The 15838-nt window shown below is 47.1% G+C and overlaps 1 protein-coding gene across 2 annotated transcripts; it reads right to left on the reverse strand.

Annotated features, from left to right (window-relative positions):
• Positions 1–7313: 7313 nt before the first annotated feature.
• LOC103682100 (melanoma-associated antigen D2) lies at positions 7314–15342 on the reverse strand. 2 transcript variants are annotated; one of them, XM_008711684.2, is made up of 13 exons: positions 15228–15342; positions 13683–13756; positions 12808–13299; positions 11897–12205; positions 11715–11778; positions 11377–11456; positions 10723–10817; positions 9934–10013; positions 9798–9840; positions 9410–9472; positions 8469–8583; positions 7639–8051; positions 7314–7448 (listed from the first exon to the last, which is right to left on the reverse strand). In XM_008711684.2, the coding sequence occupies exons 2-12, from the start codon at positions 13725–13727 to the stop codon at positions 7647–7649; spliced, it is 1791 nt and encodes a 596-aa protein (XP_008709906.2). In that variant the 5' UTR covers positions 13728–13756; positions 15228–15342; the 3' UTR covers positions 7314–7448; positions 7639–7646. The 2 variants fall into 2 exon arrangements, with proteins under 2 accessions (XP_008709906.2, XP_040487197.1); XM_040631263.1 differs by lacking the exon at positions 15228–15342 and adding an exon at positions 14623–14713.
• Between the last annotated feature and the right edge of the window lie 496 nt (positions 15343–15838).

The raw sequence follows: 15838 nt of genomic DNA on the forward strand, positions 1-15838 counted from the left end.
TCTCTCCTCTGTCAGCTGGTGACCATCACATGCCCTGACAGCTGCCCTGATGTGCCCCATCCTTGAATTTATTTTCTCCCTTACTCAGGGCTGATGTCACAGCCCCTCACCTCCACCTCAGGCCATCCCGCTGTCAGCATTTGTCCCCCACCAGTTACTGCTCTTTCCTGCCCTCTCTCCCCCACCCCTTTCCAGGGCCCAGCTCCTGCTCCATGGTTTGGTCTAGGAAGCCCTCCCCTGTCCTCTCCTACCCTCCTAGGCAGGTCACCATGCCCTGGGCTCTACCTCTCCCGGTTCTGGCCCATCTCTGACTGTGGCATTATTCTCTTCTCTCTAGCCAAGCATAGTAACCTGCATATTACAGGTATAAAATAAAATAAAGATACACATTTCCCTGTGTGTTTGGCCCTGTGCCTGGGCTTGTTAACACAGGTATTGTTCTTGCTGGGAGGATGGCTTGGGTAGAACAAATGGAGGGAGTGCTCTCTTTTATTAGGCACCTGTGCACAGTCACAGCACCATCTGCTTCCACATGTGTGGCCTCATTCAATCTTCACAACAGCTCTGTGGGGTGGACATTACCATTAACAGTTAATGAAACCTGAGGAAGCTGAGACTCATGGAAAAGAAAAGAACAGCCCTAGGCCATTCAGCCAGTAAAAAGAGCCAGGATTAAGAACCAAGCTTTCCTGTCTGCCCCTCAGCATCCCCACTGTAGAGGTGGTAGTGTCCTAGGCAAGGCATTGCACTGGAAGGCCCAGTCCTCTTGGCTCCCTTTCTGTTACCTTCAGACTGGCAGGCTCCCCTTAAGGTGGACACAGACCCTTGACTTCCACCCATCTTACTCCTCAGAGCAGAGTAGAGGGTATTGGTGGCATCACTCCTGCCCCACGGCACCACCTGCAGCCAGGGGTCTCTTGGTTGGGGCCAGGTATGGCCCTCCCCACACAGTTCAATGCCCAGTTTGGACACATGGCTATCTCCACAATGCACACTGCCCTCACACACAAACATGTGTGCATGTACATGTAAATGCCCGGCACCTACCTTCATGCTTATGGGCACAGTACACCATGCAGTTTACAAAGCACTTTCCCATCGACTGTCACCTATAATCAATCACAGAGGACGTCACCTACTGTGTATCAGGGAGCACTCTGGGTGCTTCTCATCCACTATCTAATGTGATGCTCACAAAGGGCTGTGTGAGCTAATGCTGTTCACATCTTACAGACAGGAGATACAAAGCCAGATAGAAGTGGGGTTGTGTCCCAGTTCACACAGGGACCATTTAAAGAAGGGGGAATGAACCATGAGAGACTATGGACTCTGGGAAACAAACTGAGGGCTTCAGAGGGGAAGGGGGTAGGGGATTGGGATAGGCTGGTGATGGGTATTAAGGAGGGCACGTATTGCATGGTGCACTGGGTGTTATACGCAAGTAATGAATCATGGAACTTTACATCAAAAACTTGGGATGTACTGTATGGTGACTAACATAATATAATAAAAATATTATTATAAAAAAATTAAAAAATAAAGAAGCTAGGGGAGTTTAAACCCTGTTGCCTACCTTCCAATCTAGGGCTCTTTCCACCAGAGCACACTGACTGCTGACTCATAATCCATTACTAGAATGTGTGTACACAATGCCTATATTTAGACATATATGTGTGTGCTTGTGTCTATGCATTTGTGCAGATGTCCATTACACACCATCTGCGACTAATAACATGCCTTTGCAAAAGAAGAGTGAATCACTTGTTCATTTGGGCTCTCACAGCTCTTTATGGTTCCTCTTGGTGCTGTCATTGTTTCCCTCACTGGACTGGTTGTGTCTTGAGAACAGGACTCTCTGGGACCATGAATACCATGAATACTGTAGTTCCTAATGCATGTTTGTTTAATAAACAAGTAAATGTCTGAGTGAGTTGAGTGAGTGTCTGTGACAGATTGGAATGCTGTATGGAGCCTCTGATAAGCCCCAACTGGAGAATCAAAACACAAGCCTCTGAAGTTTTGAAGCAAAAGTCATGCACTTTGTCAAATAACTACTCTCCTTTTAAGAAACACCTCCTGGCACCTGATGACTAATTTAACAAAGTTAAATTACTGGCCGTGGTAGAGTTTGAATACCTAACCATGGGATTTCAAGTGACCATGCAAACTGAGCAGCCCATCCTGGGCTTGGTGCCAACTGATCCACCAAGCCAAAAAGTTGGGCAGGCAATAACAACATTCCAACACCAAAGGACAGTGGTATAAACAAAACCGGTCTGGAGAAGGTCTTGAAAGAAAAAATGAGTTAAAGGAGGCTCACACTCCCATTAACACCTACCCCTGCCACACTGCTTGCTCTCTGTTATTTCAGACCTAGATCTCTGTAGGTAGTTCCCAATAACCAGCTTACTGAAGAAGAAAAAACCCAGGAGCATGGTTTGCAGGTGCTGCTACTTGATAAGGTGGAACTAGGTGGAAGTTGACAGCTGTGGTGTTAATAGCCCCACTCAGGTGTGACCCCGATGGGAAGTAAGGAAGCAAAATTCTCTTAGAAGGCAAAACTCAGGGCCATACATCTGGTTGATCTCTTTACCCAGAAAGTGACCTGACCAGGCACACAATCAATATCAACTAATACTCTGGCCAGATGGTCCAAGACTGGGAAGGAACAAGACTGTAGAACTGATAGCAATAACAATAATGCAACAAAATACTTAGTGCTGAACCTAGGCTAGTTTCAGTAACAAAGACTATTACCATCCTCCTTATTTCCTTCTTTGCTCTGTGTGTGTGTGTATGTGTGTGTGTTTAGTTTATTTCCATCCTCTTCATCTTTGCCCCATTGTAGAATATAGCGTGTGCATGGTGGCTCAACATACAATTTAGTTCGTAGCTTGTAGCATATCTAGAAAGGGTTGCAAGGTAACTAGAATAGGAAAGGCTATCACCCAAAATTACTGGGCTTGGAGCTGGAAATAGTGGGTAAGATTTGCTGTAATCTTTTGGAGAAGGGGTGAGTGGTAGTTATACATGGGTTAGTAGCATTATGTTGAACCAAGGCATTTTTGAAAGTGTAAGTCTGGGGAGAAGTTCGCTATCCATTTTGTTTTCACAAATGCTTGATCTCTAGTAGATATTTCTTGTTCTCTCTCTCTCTCTCTCTCTCCCCTCACCCCTCTTTCTTGGGTATCCAGCATTCATTCTACCTTGTTTTATTCATTCCAAAGGAAATATTATTCGAGGGCTTGCATTTTCAACGTGGGGGTGTTGGTGGATGGGGTGGTGGGTAATCACCCCCAAAGGGGTGAAAATTGGCTCTTGGGGAGGCAAAAATAATCAGCAATTATGCTAGTTTGTGGCCCTCTAAGGCTCAAGCCTACCTGATAAAAATCTTATTCCTTAGTTTTTAATTTCTCTTACTGGATTTTCTTGGCTATCACATGAGCAGCAATGCTGAGGTCACAGAAGATACACCAAATGTATGCAAGGTCAGTGTTACAAAATCTTGGAGAATAGATGGCTGTGACTGGAGGACTTTCAATCCATTGCTCCACTGCAGTCATATAGTGAGAACTGGCCTGCATGTGCCTGTTGCTGACTGCCATTGACTGCCTTTGATCCTCAGTGCCTTCGTGTTATTTGGGCTTTGAGAATTAAATTAAAATAGTTTCTATTTAATTCTACAGAAGTTATTCATTCCATCATTACTTATGTCAAGTACTGAAAAGAAAAACTGCTAATACCTGAATGAATATCTAGCAGCTACTTATTTTATCATATTAAGAAACACTTAAAAATTAAGTTCACTAAAAATAGTTTTAAATTAATTTAAATTTCCAATTGTTTTACTTTTTCTTGAAAAATGTGAATAACTTTTTAAAAAATGTATTACACTGCTATCATATCTGTTATAAAAATGGCTGAAAAAATAAAAATAAAAATGGCTAATTTCCAGGGGCATCTGGCTGGCTATGTTGGTAGAATATGTGACTCTTGATCTCAGGGTCATGAGTTCAAACCTCACATTGGGTGTGGTGACTACTTAAAATAAATGGTTAATTTTCATATGTAATTTGATACATTACAATGTAAATTACATTATAATGTGAATAAATTGCATTTAAAGTTTTCAGCAAATAGGGATACTTGGGTGGCTCAGTTAAGCATCTGCCTTAGGCTCAGGTCATGATCCCAGGGTCCTGGGATCGAATCCCGCATTGGGCTCCTTACTCAGCAGGGAGCCTGCTTCTCCCTCTCCCTCTGTCTGCTGCTCCCCCTGCTTGTGTACACTCTCTCTCGTTCTGACAAATAAATAAATAAAAATCTTTAAAAAAATGTTTTAAAAAGTTGTTCAAATAGTTATCAAGTTAAATATTAATAGCTTTAATGATTTTTAAACTAACTTTTAACTTAAACATTTTAGTCATCACTAACCCAGTATTTAATAAAAATATATATATGTATAAAGCACAAATATACAGTTATTAAATACATATACAGTATATCTGTGGTATTGAAATTTCATGGGTTGGAGCAATAGCAATTAGGACGGAAAAGGCTTCTAAAGGAGTGATAATGAAAAATAGGTGGAGAACAATAGCTAAATTGTGGAAGGAGCCAAGATGCCCTTCAACAGATGACTGGATAAAGAATATGTGGCCCATATATACAATGGAATATTACTCAGCCATCAGAAAGAACGATTACCCAACATTTGCAGCAACACAGACGGGACTGGAGGAGAAAGGACCTAGAGAGAAAGACAATTATCATATGGTTTCACTCATTTATGGAACATAAGAAATAGCAGGGAGATCAGTAGGAGAAGGAAGGGAAGAATGAAGAGGGGGTAAACAGAAGAGGGAATGAACCATGAGAAACTATGGACTCTTGGAAACAAACTGAGGGCTTCACAGAGGAGGGGGTTGGGGGATTAGGATAGGCCGGTGATGGGTATTAAGGAGGACACGTATTGCATGGTGCACTGGTTGTTATATGCAAGTAATGAATCATGGAACTTTACATCAAAAACTTGGGATGTACTGTATGGTGACTAACATAACATTACAAAAAATTAAAAAAAAAATAGGTGGAGTAACTGCTCTAGGAGCTCTTCCATCTCCTAGTCAAGGGGAAGACATACAGTATAATCTAAAATTATTTGGAATTTAATATATACTTAAAGAAAGAATGAAAATTGTGGGGAATCACTCATTGTAGTAATGGCCTCCAAGCTGACAATTGGCAAAAACATGAACTGGAGTCTATCGCCATTTTCTCTTCCCAGTTCTGGCCATTACCCACTTGCCTGGAACCAGACTTCATTTCTTCCTCCCCTGTCCTACATGCCTTCAGTCCTTATATTTGAGGAGGAATAAGCCAACCCCTTGTCCTCTCAAATTCTAGGCCTTGCATGAAGGGAGAAGAGGTAGAGACCCCTGCAAGCCAAGTGGTCTGCAGAGGGAAGTGGAAAGGGCAGAGTTCTCCCATGACTATTATACACTCTTATCTCTATCAAGCACTTTTAACTCAATTATTAGAATTACAATCCCCAAATTCCTTGCCAGCCCCCATCACCTGCCCATTCCATTTTCAGATGGACATCGTCTGAGAATCTGAGGAGGGCCCTGGACACAGTACCCATCCACTAAAGAGCCCTTCCTAAGCCTAAGCTGTCCCTGACCTTGTCTACCTCTTCCAGGTACTACCCAGCCCCTGAGGAAACCATACTTTATGCAATCAATGGAAGAACCTCTGCTTCCAGTGAAGAGCACCTCCACAGCAAAAGCAAGTCTCAATTCATGGCCATAGGCAAGAAGCTGCCTTGCTTTAAATGGAAGTTGGTTTTTGGTTTTTTGGGTTTTTTTTTTTTTTTTGAAATTGTTCTTTTATTGCTTAGTCTACAGGAGGGAAGAGGCAGCCATTACTAGGTCCTTCATAAGATTCTGTCCCAGTGATTAGGGGTCTGAGGTATTGGGTGATTAGATGGCGGGGGCTTCCTGGAGAGAAAGGTCCAGGGAAATACTCCCCCAAATTGGGTGAAGGTGGATCTCTGATTGCCTGAGGGCCCTATGCCTTGGTGGGGAGTGTAGCTGAAAGGACACCTTCAGTCACACAAGTGTACTTTGGCACCTGGTTCCAAATGTTCCTCTCTACCCCAACTCCTGGCACCATCCCTGGTGATTTCACTGTCCACATGGATAACCCAACCAATACCCTGGTACCCCAGGCTATTGACCCCTCATCTCCAGAAAATGCCATCTTCTCTCCCCTTCAAGCACCCAATCCTCGGACCTTACATCAGAGTTCTCTCTGCTCTGTCTTCTTAAATACAATCATCCCACTGTCTGACCATATGACTAGTCCCCTAGATCATCTCTCCAGTTCTCTCAATACCCTTCCCAGATACCTAGAACACTGCCATAGAGCAGGTACTTAGTATATTTACTTAACATTCTGCCCTGTTCACAGACTTCAGAGACTCCTGCCCATAAACTCCTACACTGTCTTCCGGTTCATCACACAATTTCCTCATCTGCTTCCCCAAGCCTGCCTGGGTCCCATGATCCATCTCTTCCACCATTCTGTGTATCTACCAGGTCAGACACTATTCACACAGTAATGAAGACAAAGACCCACATACTCACTGCCCTTGATCTTATGTCCTTATTCCAGAACCAAAACCTTGGGATAAATTAACTCATCTTGATTCTAAGATTGCTGAGCACCTTGCCATGGGGAAAGGTCTCCCAAAAATCATGAGCTCCATCCTCTATTGGAGCCTCCTCTCTGCCTGACATCTTCCACAATCCCCTTTCCAAGTCCTTTCTGGACAGTCCCTTCTCTCAGGCCTTACCCTCCCACCTCCTCAGGGCTATATGGGTCAGTCTTTAACATCTTCCTCTTTATTGGCTTCTGCCTGCTCAAGCCTCTCTCTCCTTTCCCAAGAAAATCCTCACTTATTCCCGTATCTCCCTTTACCTACCTCTTTCTCCTCCCTTTCTCATCCAAATTTCTCAAAAAGAGAGCCTATATTTGATGTCATGTCCTCTACCTCTGCTTTCTGCTTGACTTGCCTACCTCAGGGCTCTTCTTCAAAGTGTAGTCCTCTGTGCTTAGAATCTTCATGACTCCCCACCCCACCGCAATCCTGCCTACATTGCAGACTAGAGATGCAGCTCAAGCTATCCCAGAGAGATGCTAACCTTGCTCCCCTGAATCCAGTAAACACAGATTGAGGTGGAAACTCTCCCAATTTATTTTTAAATGTGATACCAAAATATGACAGCCCACCAAAAAAAAGAGCAATAAACTCAGAAATGGCAAATAGATTTAATGTAGAATATCAACTTCAATTGATTGATAGTGGCTGCCTAGAGTGCTGTGTTGAGTACGTTTCTGAAGATGCACCCCGGCTTGAAGAGAAAGACTGCTGAGATTAGGAATATCTGAAAACACAAAACAAAAGAAATGCAAAAAGTCAACTGATAGCCACCAAAAGGGAAGGAATAAAATGCCAATAGCAGGGTTTTCCCACATGCTCCACATGGTCCTGCAACCTTGGCCTTCCTATAACCAGCCAGCTCCTCATCCCAACCCCACACGCCCTGGCTGTCCCAGCCCAGTCTAAGTAGATACCTGAATTCTCACTTATAGGAGAAACCACAGGCACCAGAGCTGCCACTGGTGCTGGCACCAGCTCCACTGAGGCCCGCGAAGAGCCCAAACGTGAGAGTGGCAGTCAGGCTGGCACTGGCACCGAAGCCACCACTGGCACTGGCACTAGCACCGGAGCTAGCACCACCACTCTCTTGGGCTTTGGCTTTAGCTTCAGCTCCCGCCTGGATCCGAGCTTTGGCCCAGGGTCCAATATCAGCTTCGTCCCAGTTGCAGGGCCCAGCAGCATTTTCAGAGCCAAGCCCAATGCCCATTCGAGCTCTGATCTCAGCTCTCGCCTTGGCTTCAGCTGCAGCCTCAGCAGCAGCCTTCATATCTGCTTCCATTGCTTCTCGGTACTGAGCTGCCCATTCCTTGGGATCCTTCTTTTGTACCTGAAACAGAAATTACCACCATCAGAAGGATCAGAATCCAAGCCCTGAGCCCCTAACTGTATGATTCTTGTTGAGTATGCTAGGCACCATGCTGCATGCTCTACACAATAATAACCATATAATAAATACTACTAGTAGTTATGTACTTAACGTTCCATCCCTGCTTTGACACCTACTAGCTCTGGGACCTTGGACATGTCACCTAACAACCTCTCTCAGCCTGATTTTTCTAATCTGGTATAGGGTAATGACATGTCAGTTGTACAAATTAAACGATTCAGATAAACATCTGGCACAGTAACAGGGGCTTCAAAATCTTCACATATGAACTGCAGGCTGCTGCTCTACACACAGCCTACCCTAGCCAGCAGCACCCTATGCTTTTGATATGCCAAGCTTGGACAGCTATCCAATTACCTTGCAGGCAAACTTGAGGACTTTCATCTTGCTGGTCTCATAGTAGGAGCGCAGGCCCCAGAAGAACTCATACTCAGGGGGATTGCTATTAGGCACTCTGGCATAGTCCAAGTACCTTGAAAAGAGAAGATAAAAGCCTTTATGTCTAAGACAACCACAGCCCACCCATGTATGGACTGGACAGGTTGTAAGTGGCAACCTCCCCTACTAAGCAAGATAGCTTTTCTTCCAGTATTGAGTTCTGTCCCAGCATGTGTCTGTGTGTGTGTGTGGGTGGGTGTGTTCGTGCATGCACATGTGCTCTCTAAGGATAAAGGGTATGGTGGGCCCTGTCCAGAAAGTCAGGGAGGCTCCATGACCAAATCGGCCCCTTACCAGCCGGGGCTACAGTCAGACTTCCACTCTGAGACCCAGGTCCCTCAACTGAAAATGGGGGTGGGATGGCAGCACCTATTCTTCAGGGTAGTTACAAAAATGAAATGAGATGCACAAGTCAAGTCCCCAGCACAGTACCTGCTACCTAAAGCTATCATTCTATAGCATTTCTTTATGGAGATTAATTTTTATAAAGCCCTGGTTAGCACAGTAAAAAGAACCTAGGCATTGGGGTCAGGATCTAAATAGGACTCTCCCATTTGCTACCTGTGTAGCAATTTACTTGAGAAATTACTTCACTTCTCTGAACCTCAGTTTACTCACATGTACAATGCTGGTGATGACAATCCCTACCTTGAAGAACTGTCCTGAAAGGATACGTGAAAGTACATGTAGGTCAGGAAATGTGTCATCCTGTTCCCTCTCACTACCTCAGGAATAAGCTACCTACCACACACACACACACACACACACACACACACACACACACACACACCATAGGTTAATTACTCAGCTCTGAAACAAGCAAAACACATAGAACACACCATCATCAGACACACACTTACTTCTGCTTCACAAACTCATCAGTAATAAGCTTCTTCACGTCCCCAAAAAGTGAGTGATGGATCCTGATGGCAAAGAAAAAAAAAATCCATCAATAAATCAATTAATCAATCGACCAGATATGGCACTTCCCAGACGTATGCAGAGACATTTTCAACATGGAAAAGAGGTTACTAGCACAAGAGAAAAACTCCATAGAAGCCCAAGAAATAGTGAGACAGGGGGCAGAGTTTGGGATCATTTCCCCATCCATCCAGGGCAGAACCCTGGACCCTTTACCAGCACCCCCGCCCACTCCACCAGACACCACCAAACTGATGCAATCCTGGGACTATCCTCTCTTTCCAAATGACAACATGGACAGCAAGCACTGAGAGAGCCCAATCATACCCAGGGCGCAGCCCCAGCTTGCGCAGCACCTCCCAGATGACAGCTGTAAAGGGAAGCAAGAAGAGATAGGGACAGAAGATGAGCACGTGGAATTCCAACTGTGGCCACCCATTCAGCTGCATGCCCAGCCACTCACCCTCACTAGACCGATTTCCATTCATAAAGATGATGCTAAGAAGCACCATGAGGAGACCTAGCTTGGGTGAATCCTTAGTCCTAGGGGAAAAAAAGGGTAGAGAGAAGGTTTATATCCAGTGGCCATCTGCAAAAAACACACCAGCCAGCTCACTAGGCTATCCTCTACCAGATTCCTCAGACACGACAAATTCTTCCCAGTCTATGCTTCAAGCTCTATGCAACCCTGAGCAAGGCACTTGAGTCTCAGTCTCCTATTGAGTAGAATGGAAAATCCAATCCTCCCCTGCCCCAGGTTGCCAAGAGGAGAGAAGAATTCCTGTCAACCTGGGACAACCCAGGCACCCAACCAATGTGAGTCCCTTCTTTCTCTCTCAGGTCTCTCTGCCCCAAAAGAATTCTAGGCACAGCCCCAGTGATGCTCCTGTCCTTCAAGCATCATGATTCACCCACACCAGGAAGCCCTCCCTTGAGAACCAGTCTACCAAAGCCATCAGGAAGAGACAAGCAATGACAGGTCTGCTTTCCTGGGATGCTTCCTGAGAAACAGAAAACCTGACAGGAGGAATGCACAGCTCCAGGCTTCTACAACCTTCAGTCCCCTTCAGTCAATCATAATCAGCACCACTACCATGTGCAGGGCTCCAGCTATGTGGAGGAACTGGAACAGGGGCTTTTTAGGTCCTGTCTTCCTGCTTCTCCAAGGAATTGTGGGGAGAGACGACAGGGATGGGGTAGTGCCATAGACAAAGTAGAGCCTCCCTCCCACCCCAGCCCTTTCCCTGCTTACGTTCCCAGTATGCCTGCATCAGTGGGTTCTAAGGTGCTGAGAAGAATGTACAAGTGGTCATTCTTATCAATTTCCTTCAACTGAATCCCAAATACCTATGGATGGGGAAAACAGCTTGTAAGATCACAATTCAGCTTCCTGAGCATCCCACAGCTCCCATGTACCTAGGTGTGTGGGGGTCCATGGATGTGGGTGTGTATGTGCATGTGTGTGGTGTGGGGGGAGGGAAGAGTGAGATAATGTATGTAAACCTAAGTGGTTGGTACACAGCAAACAGGTAAGAAATCTACTATTGTTCTCAGCATTATCTCTGTGATTAGTGGAAATCTAGGGAGACAGAGAATGGGGAATGGAAGGAAGACGTGAGCATGTGAAATACATTACAGGACATCTCCAGCAGCAGACAGAAGCCAGGACTAAGTTGGGAGGCTTGTGTCCTAGCTGTGCTTTTATGAGACTTGCTGTGTGACCCTGGGCTAGTCTATGCTCCTCATTAGGCACTCTGGATATGGGAAGGCCCCTTCCTATCTATCCATTCACACAGTGATAGGGCTGAATTAGTGAGTCTCTGTGTTCCCACCCCAGAACAGACATGTACACTTGTTTAATTAAATGCTTCCCACTGCAATCCATCCCCCATGGCTGCCCCTTCACCTTCTCCAAGGAATAGCCTGCTCGTTCAATGATTTCAGGGTACACATCAGTGTATTCTTTGATGATGTCCTTCAGCATGTCTGCAAGGGGAGAGTGTTGCGAGCACCTGAGCTGAAGTGAAGCCAGGTGGCCCCAAATCCAAGCTTAAGACCCTTTGCCAACCCTGCTGTGGGTGGCACAAACAGGTTCTGAAGTAATGAATAGAGATGCTAGCACTGCCAAATTAGAACTCTGGGAGTACAAAGGTAGGAGCATAAGGGCAAGAAATGTCCTCAGCACATGGAAAAGAGGGCAATGGAGGGCATAGCTTAAGGGATAGAGGGTTAGCAGGACTCTACCTGAGCGTTTGATGGGAATCTTTGTCTGGTCTTTAACCAAGAGGTACTTCACCAAATCATTTGCCTGGGAAAGGGAAAAAAAAGTAGAAAGATCAAAATATGTTTGCAGAAGATTTGAGAGGAAGGCAGAAAAGACAGGCAAGGCAGAAGATAAGGCAGAGTGGAGAGGACAGAGTTCTTACCCTCCCCTGCAAAAGGGCCACATCTCGAGGTGGTGGTGCTTCAGGCTCTTGGGATGACTGGAGCTTGGCAGCTCGACGGCGAGCCTTGCCCCTACGGGCTTTAGGTGACCTCAGGGAGAGCAAAGCTCTCCGGGCCCAAGCAGCCAACCGAGTCCTTGATGCCCTGCGGGCCCAAAAGGCTATGGGGCCTCTTGAAGCCCTGCGGGCCATTGAGGCCATTAGGGCCTTTGAGACCCTTCGGCCAGCTGTGGTTCCAGAAGCCTGACTCTGATCACTGTTGCCATCTTCTTCACCGTTCAGATGCTTTACCTGCATTAACAGAGAGGAAGCACAATATTGTCAGATGAAGTAGGTCGTCCTTTTCCCTCATTCTATCTCTTCTGGAAGGCCCCTCTAATCACAACCCTAGAGTAACAGCCTGACTAGTCACTGGCCATGTTGACTCTTGGGTTTGTTCTTCACTGACTCCCATTCAGGAGTTTCATCTCTCCACCAGGCCAGGAGCAACCTAAGGGTGGGGCCTGAGGCTTCTCCTCTTCCTATGTCCAACACTGGCTCTGCTTGTACCACCCTGCACAAGTCACCCCACCTCTCCGGGACTCAGCTTCCTTCTCTATAAAACTGGATTACTTTCAGGATTTAATGAAATAACCTGTATGAATATGCCTAGCTCAAGGTCTAACACGTAGCTACTGTGTAAATACAAACTGCTTTATATTCGCATTGCAGCTACGTGTACTATCTCAGTTCTCCATGAGTCTGTGAAAACTCTGCAGAGAGAAATTATATCACATTCCTCTTATTGTCCCCCACAGCCTTGATGAGCACAGGGAACTTTCTAAATATTTGCAGAACAAATGAACCAACTGAGAGAAGTGGAAAGGGAAGACTGGTGATCACAGAGCTCTTACCTTTCTGGCTTTCTTGGCCTTGACCTTGGGCCGAGTATCTTGATTCTCCTGAGCCTGAGCAGCTGCACCCTCAGGCTTAGCTTCATCTGCCAAAGCCTGAGAGGCAGAAGCCTCAGTCTCCAGGGCCTTTGTATTGACCTTCGAATCAGCCACACAGCTGATCTTTTTGGTTTCAGTGGCAGGCATTGTCACAGGCTGAGGGTCAGCACTCTGCATCTTGGTGTCAGCTGCTGGATTCTTCTTTTCAACTGCCAGAACCTGGGTATCAGTCAGCTTAGTGGTAGGTGAGGCCTGAGTAGCAGCTGCCTCCTGAGCTTCTGGGGCCTTTGAGACCCCTGTGGCCTTTGAGACTCCTGCAGCATTTGACACCTTCATGGCTTCTGAGACCTCTGGTGCCTTTGAGGTCTTTGGTGTCTCTGAGACCTCCAAGTTCTGGGTCACTGTCAATAGGGTCTGTATCTTCAAGCCACTGTCCTTCACTGAAGTTTCAGCCTGCAAGAGGAAGCAGGGAAGCTCACAGATCTCCCCACCCCCAACTAGACAAATGACTCCAAAATTCCAGGGCCTCACTCCTCTGACCTATACTAACTCCTCCTCGCCGTGTGCTCTGCCCACCTAACCCCAACAAGGCCTCTCCTTCCTCTGAGCGGGAAGTGATGGCAGAAGAAGGGCAGGCCTACCCTCCCTCCCTCCTACCTTCCTCCATCCTTCATTCCTTCATTCTTTTCTCCCTCACTCTACTGGTGGGGGGTGCACCCAGGCAGGAAGGTGGGTAAAGAAGGACAAGGATGGGAGGGGTGGTGCCAAGGGAACTGAGGGAGCAACAGGGGCTGGAGAAGAAAAGTAGCAAGGGAGAGGACAGAAAGAGGCCTTACCTGGAAGCGGGTTGGACCCGTACCTCTCTTGCTTGTGTCAGACATGTCTCAAGTTGGCCTGGCAAGAGCTGAGCCTGAGGAGAGAAGGCCTGTGTCAAAGGGGGAGCCTCCTGAACGTCCTCTCTCCTGTTCTGCCTGGAAGCTGATCCTCACTTTCCCTAGGGCCCCAATCCCAAACCCCTCCCCCACCCCAATGACTCCGTTCTCAGATTCAGTAATCCAAAGCTTCTAGATCTCAATTCTCTGCAGCCGCGCCCTCCCCTTCTCCAGGAAGATGTGCCAGCGCGGCAGCTGAGGACCCCGCCCCTTTTCCCAGTGCACCCCCCCCACCCAGCCGCAGGCCAAAAATGCGCATGCGCGTTCTCTGAAGGTCCCACCTCAGCCCCGCCCGCTTTCCCAGCACAAGCTCTTTCTTTGATGTCCACCGTGCACATGCGCATTCGGCAACTGCCCTGTCTCCGTGCTGGCTTTTCTCTACACGCCCCTTCCACAGTGCGCATGCGCAATGGTCCGGACTTAGTCCACCACCCCTTCCCAAAACACGCCCTCCTCCAGGTCCACCGTACCATTCGGTCCCGCCCCCTCCCGTACAAGCCTCCCTCTAAAATTGTCGCAGTGTCTGGTGGTCCTGGCCCCTCCGCTACTCACACCCACCCAAAGTCCACATTACAGCCCGGTCCCGCCCTTTTTCGCAGCATGCCTCCTCCAACCCGGGGCAAAACGCATCTTGGTTCCACCCCTTCCTTAATACACCCCCTCCTCAAATCAGAATGGAGCCAGTGATTCCATCTTGGGCCCCGCCAAACCGGGTCCAGTCCCCTCCCTTCCCATCCGGATGGATCCGGTACGATCCGGTCCCTACAACAGGTTTTCTCCAGATCCCAGAGGGTGGGGCCGATCCCTACTGGGCTGTGATCCAGAGCCGAGCCCCGCAGCTCACCTCCTTCTCCTTAAATTCCAGAGTGCGTCCACTCGCTAAGCCCCTCCAAAACTCCTAGACTGCCCTCCCCTCTCCAGGCCGGAAGTGGTCCCGCCCCTTTCCGCCTCCCTAGGGGGCCTCCGTCGGAGCCAGTCTGCCCTTCCCCCCCCAGGCTCCTCATTCCTTATCACCCCCCTGTATTCCCTCTGCCTAGCTCCCTGTTCCCTATTACCCATCGCATTTCCTATTTTACCCCACAGAATTACTTATTCCCATTCCTTACATCCTCCTCCCGTGTTACCTATGCAACCCTTCCTTAGTACTCCTTAACCCTTCTCTGCATTCTCTATTTTCTCTTCTGGATTTTCACTTTCTCTCAGTATTCCCCTCCCCCTCCCAGTCCGCCACCCAACAAACCCGGTTCCCCTCCTCCCCCACTAGTTTCTGATCCCCAGTCCTTCTGCCTACTACCCTCAATAGTCCTTGTTGCCTACATCCCGCTCCAGGTCATCTCTCCCTCAGCTGCAGTGGTGCAGTTAAGGATTGCCCACTTGCCTGGCTATAGGTTCGAGGGGACTGAAATCACTGTCTGGCTGCAAGGAAACCCAAATCTCAACGCCCCTCACCTTGTCCTCGAGCAAGTCCGGGACGGGTCTGCCCTCTCTCAGTCCCTCTCGAAGTCTCAGCCTCCTGAACTAGAGCTGCAGCCAGCGCAGCCCAGCCCCTTTCCGCAGCCCCCTGCCACCCCCCCTCCTTCCTTGGGGGTGGGGCAATGGGGCCCCGCTCAGGGATGTCTGACGCCAAAGCCCGTGTTTATGCCATTGTACCAGGCTCATTCTGCAGACCTTTCAACTAAAATCACCCCCTCAAAGCGATTCATTTATTGAATGTATTTATTTTTATATCTTTATTTTTTTTATTACAAAGGTAATGTGTTGTGAAAATTCAAATAATGCAGAAATATGTAAATACCAAAGAAAGGCCACCCTTATCTCATTTCCCAGAAACAACCATCAAAATAACATTTTGATATACATCCCTCCCGATTTTTTTCTATTCATATACTAATTATTTGGGTTTTCTCTCCACAAATGGTATCCTACACCTATTGTTCTGTGACCTGTTTTTTTCCCGTTATATATGCTAAACAGCTTTCCATAGTGCGCATTTTTCTTAACAGCTGCATAGTCTTTTCTTGTATAGATGGCCCATAATTTATTTAACCAGTCCAGGATAC

Source organism: Ursus maritimus, assembly GCF_017311325.1.
Source record: "Ursus maritimus isolate PB19 chromosome X unlocalized genomic scaffold, ASM1731132v1 scaffold_X1, whole genome shotgun sequence".
NCBI lineage: Eukaryota > Metazoa > Chordata > Mammalia > Carnivora > Ursidae > Ursus > Ursus maritimus.

What these genes read in the sequence shown, in the direction of transcription:
- LOC103682100 (XM_008711684.2), bottom strand. Translation starts at nt 13,727, where the DNA reads ATGTCTGACACAAGCAAGAGAGGTACGGGTCCAACCCGCTTCCAG. An exon ending in CGGGTCCAACCCGCTTCCAG is followed by an intron (nt 13,300 to 13,682) that starts GTAAGGCCTCTT and finishes TTCCTCTTGCAG; the next exon opens with GCTGAAACTTCAGTGAAGGA. An exon ending in TCCTCAAGTTTGCCTGCAAG is followed by an intron (nt 8,052 to 8,468) that starts GTAATTGGATAG and finishes TTTCTGTTTCAG; the next exon opens with GTACAAAAGAAGGATCCCAA.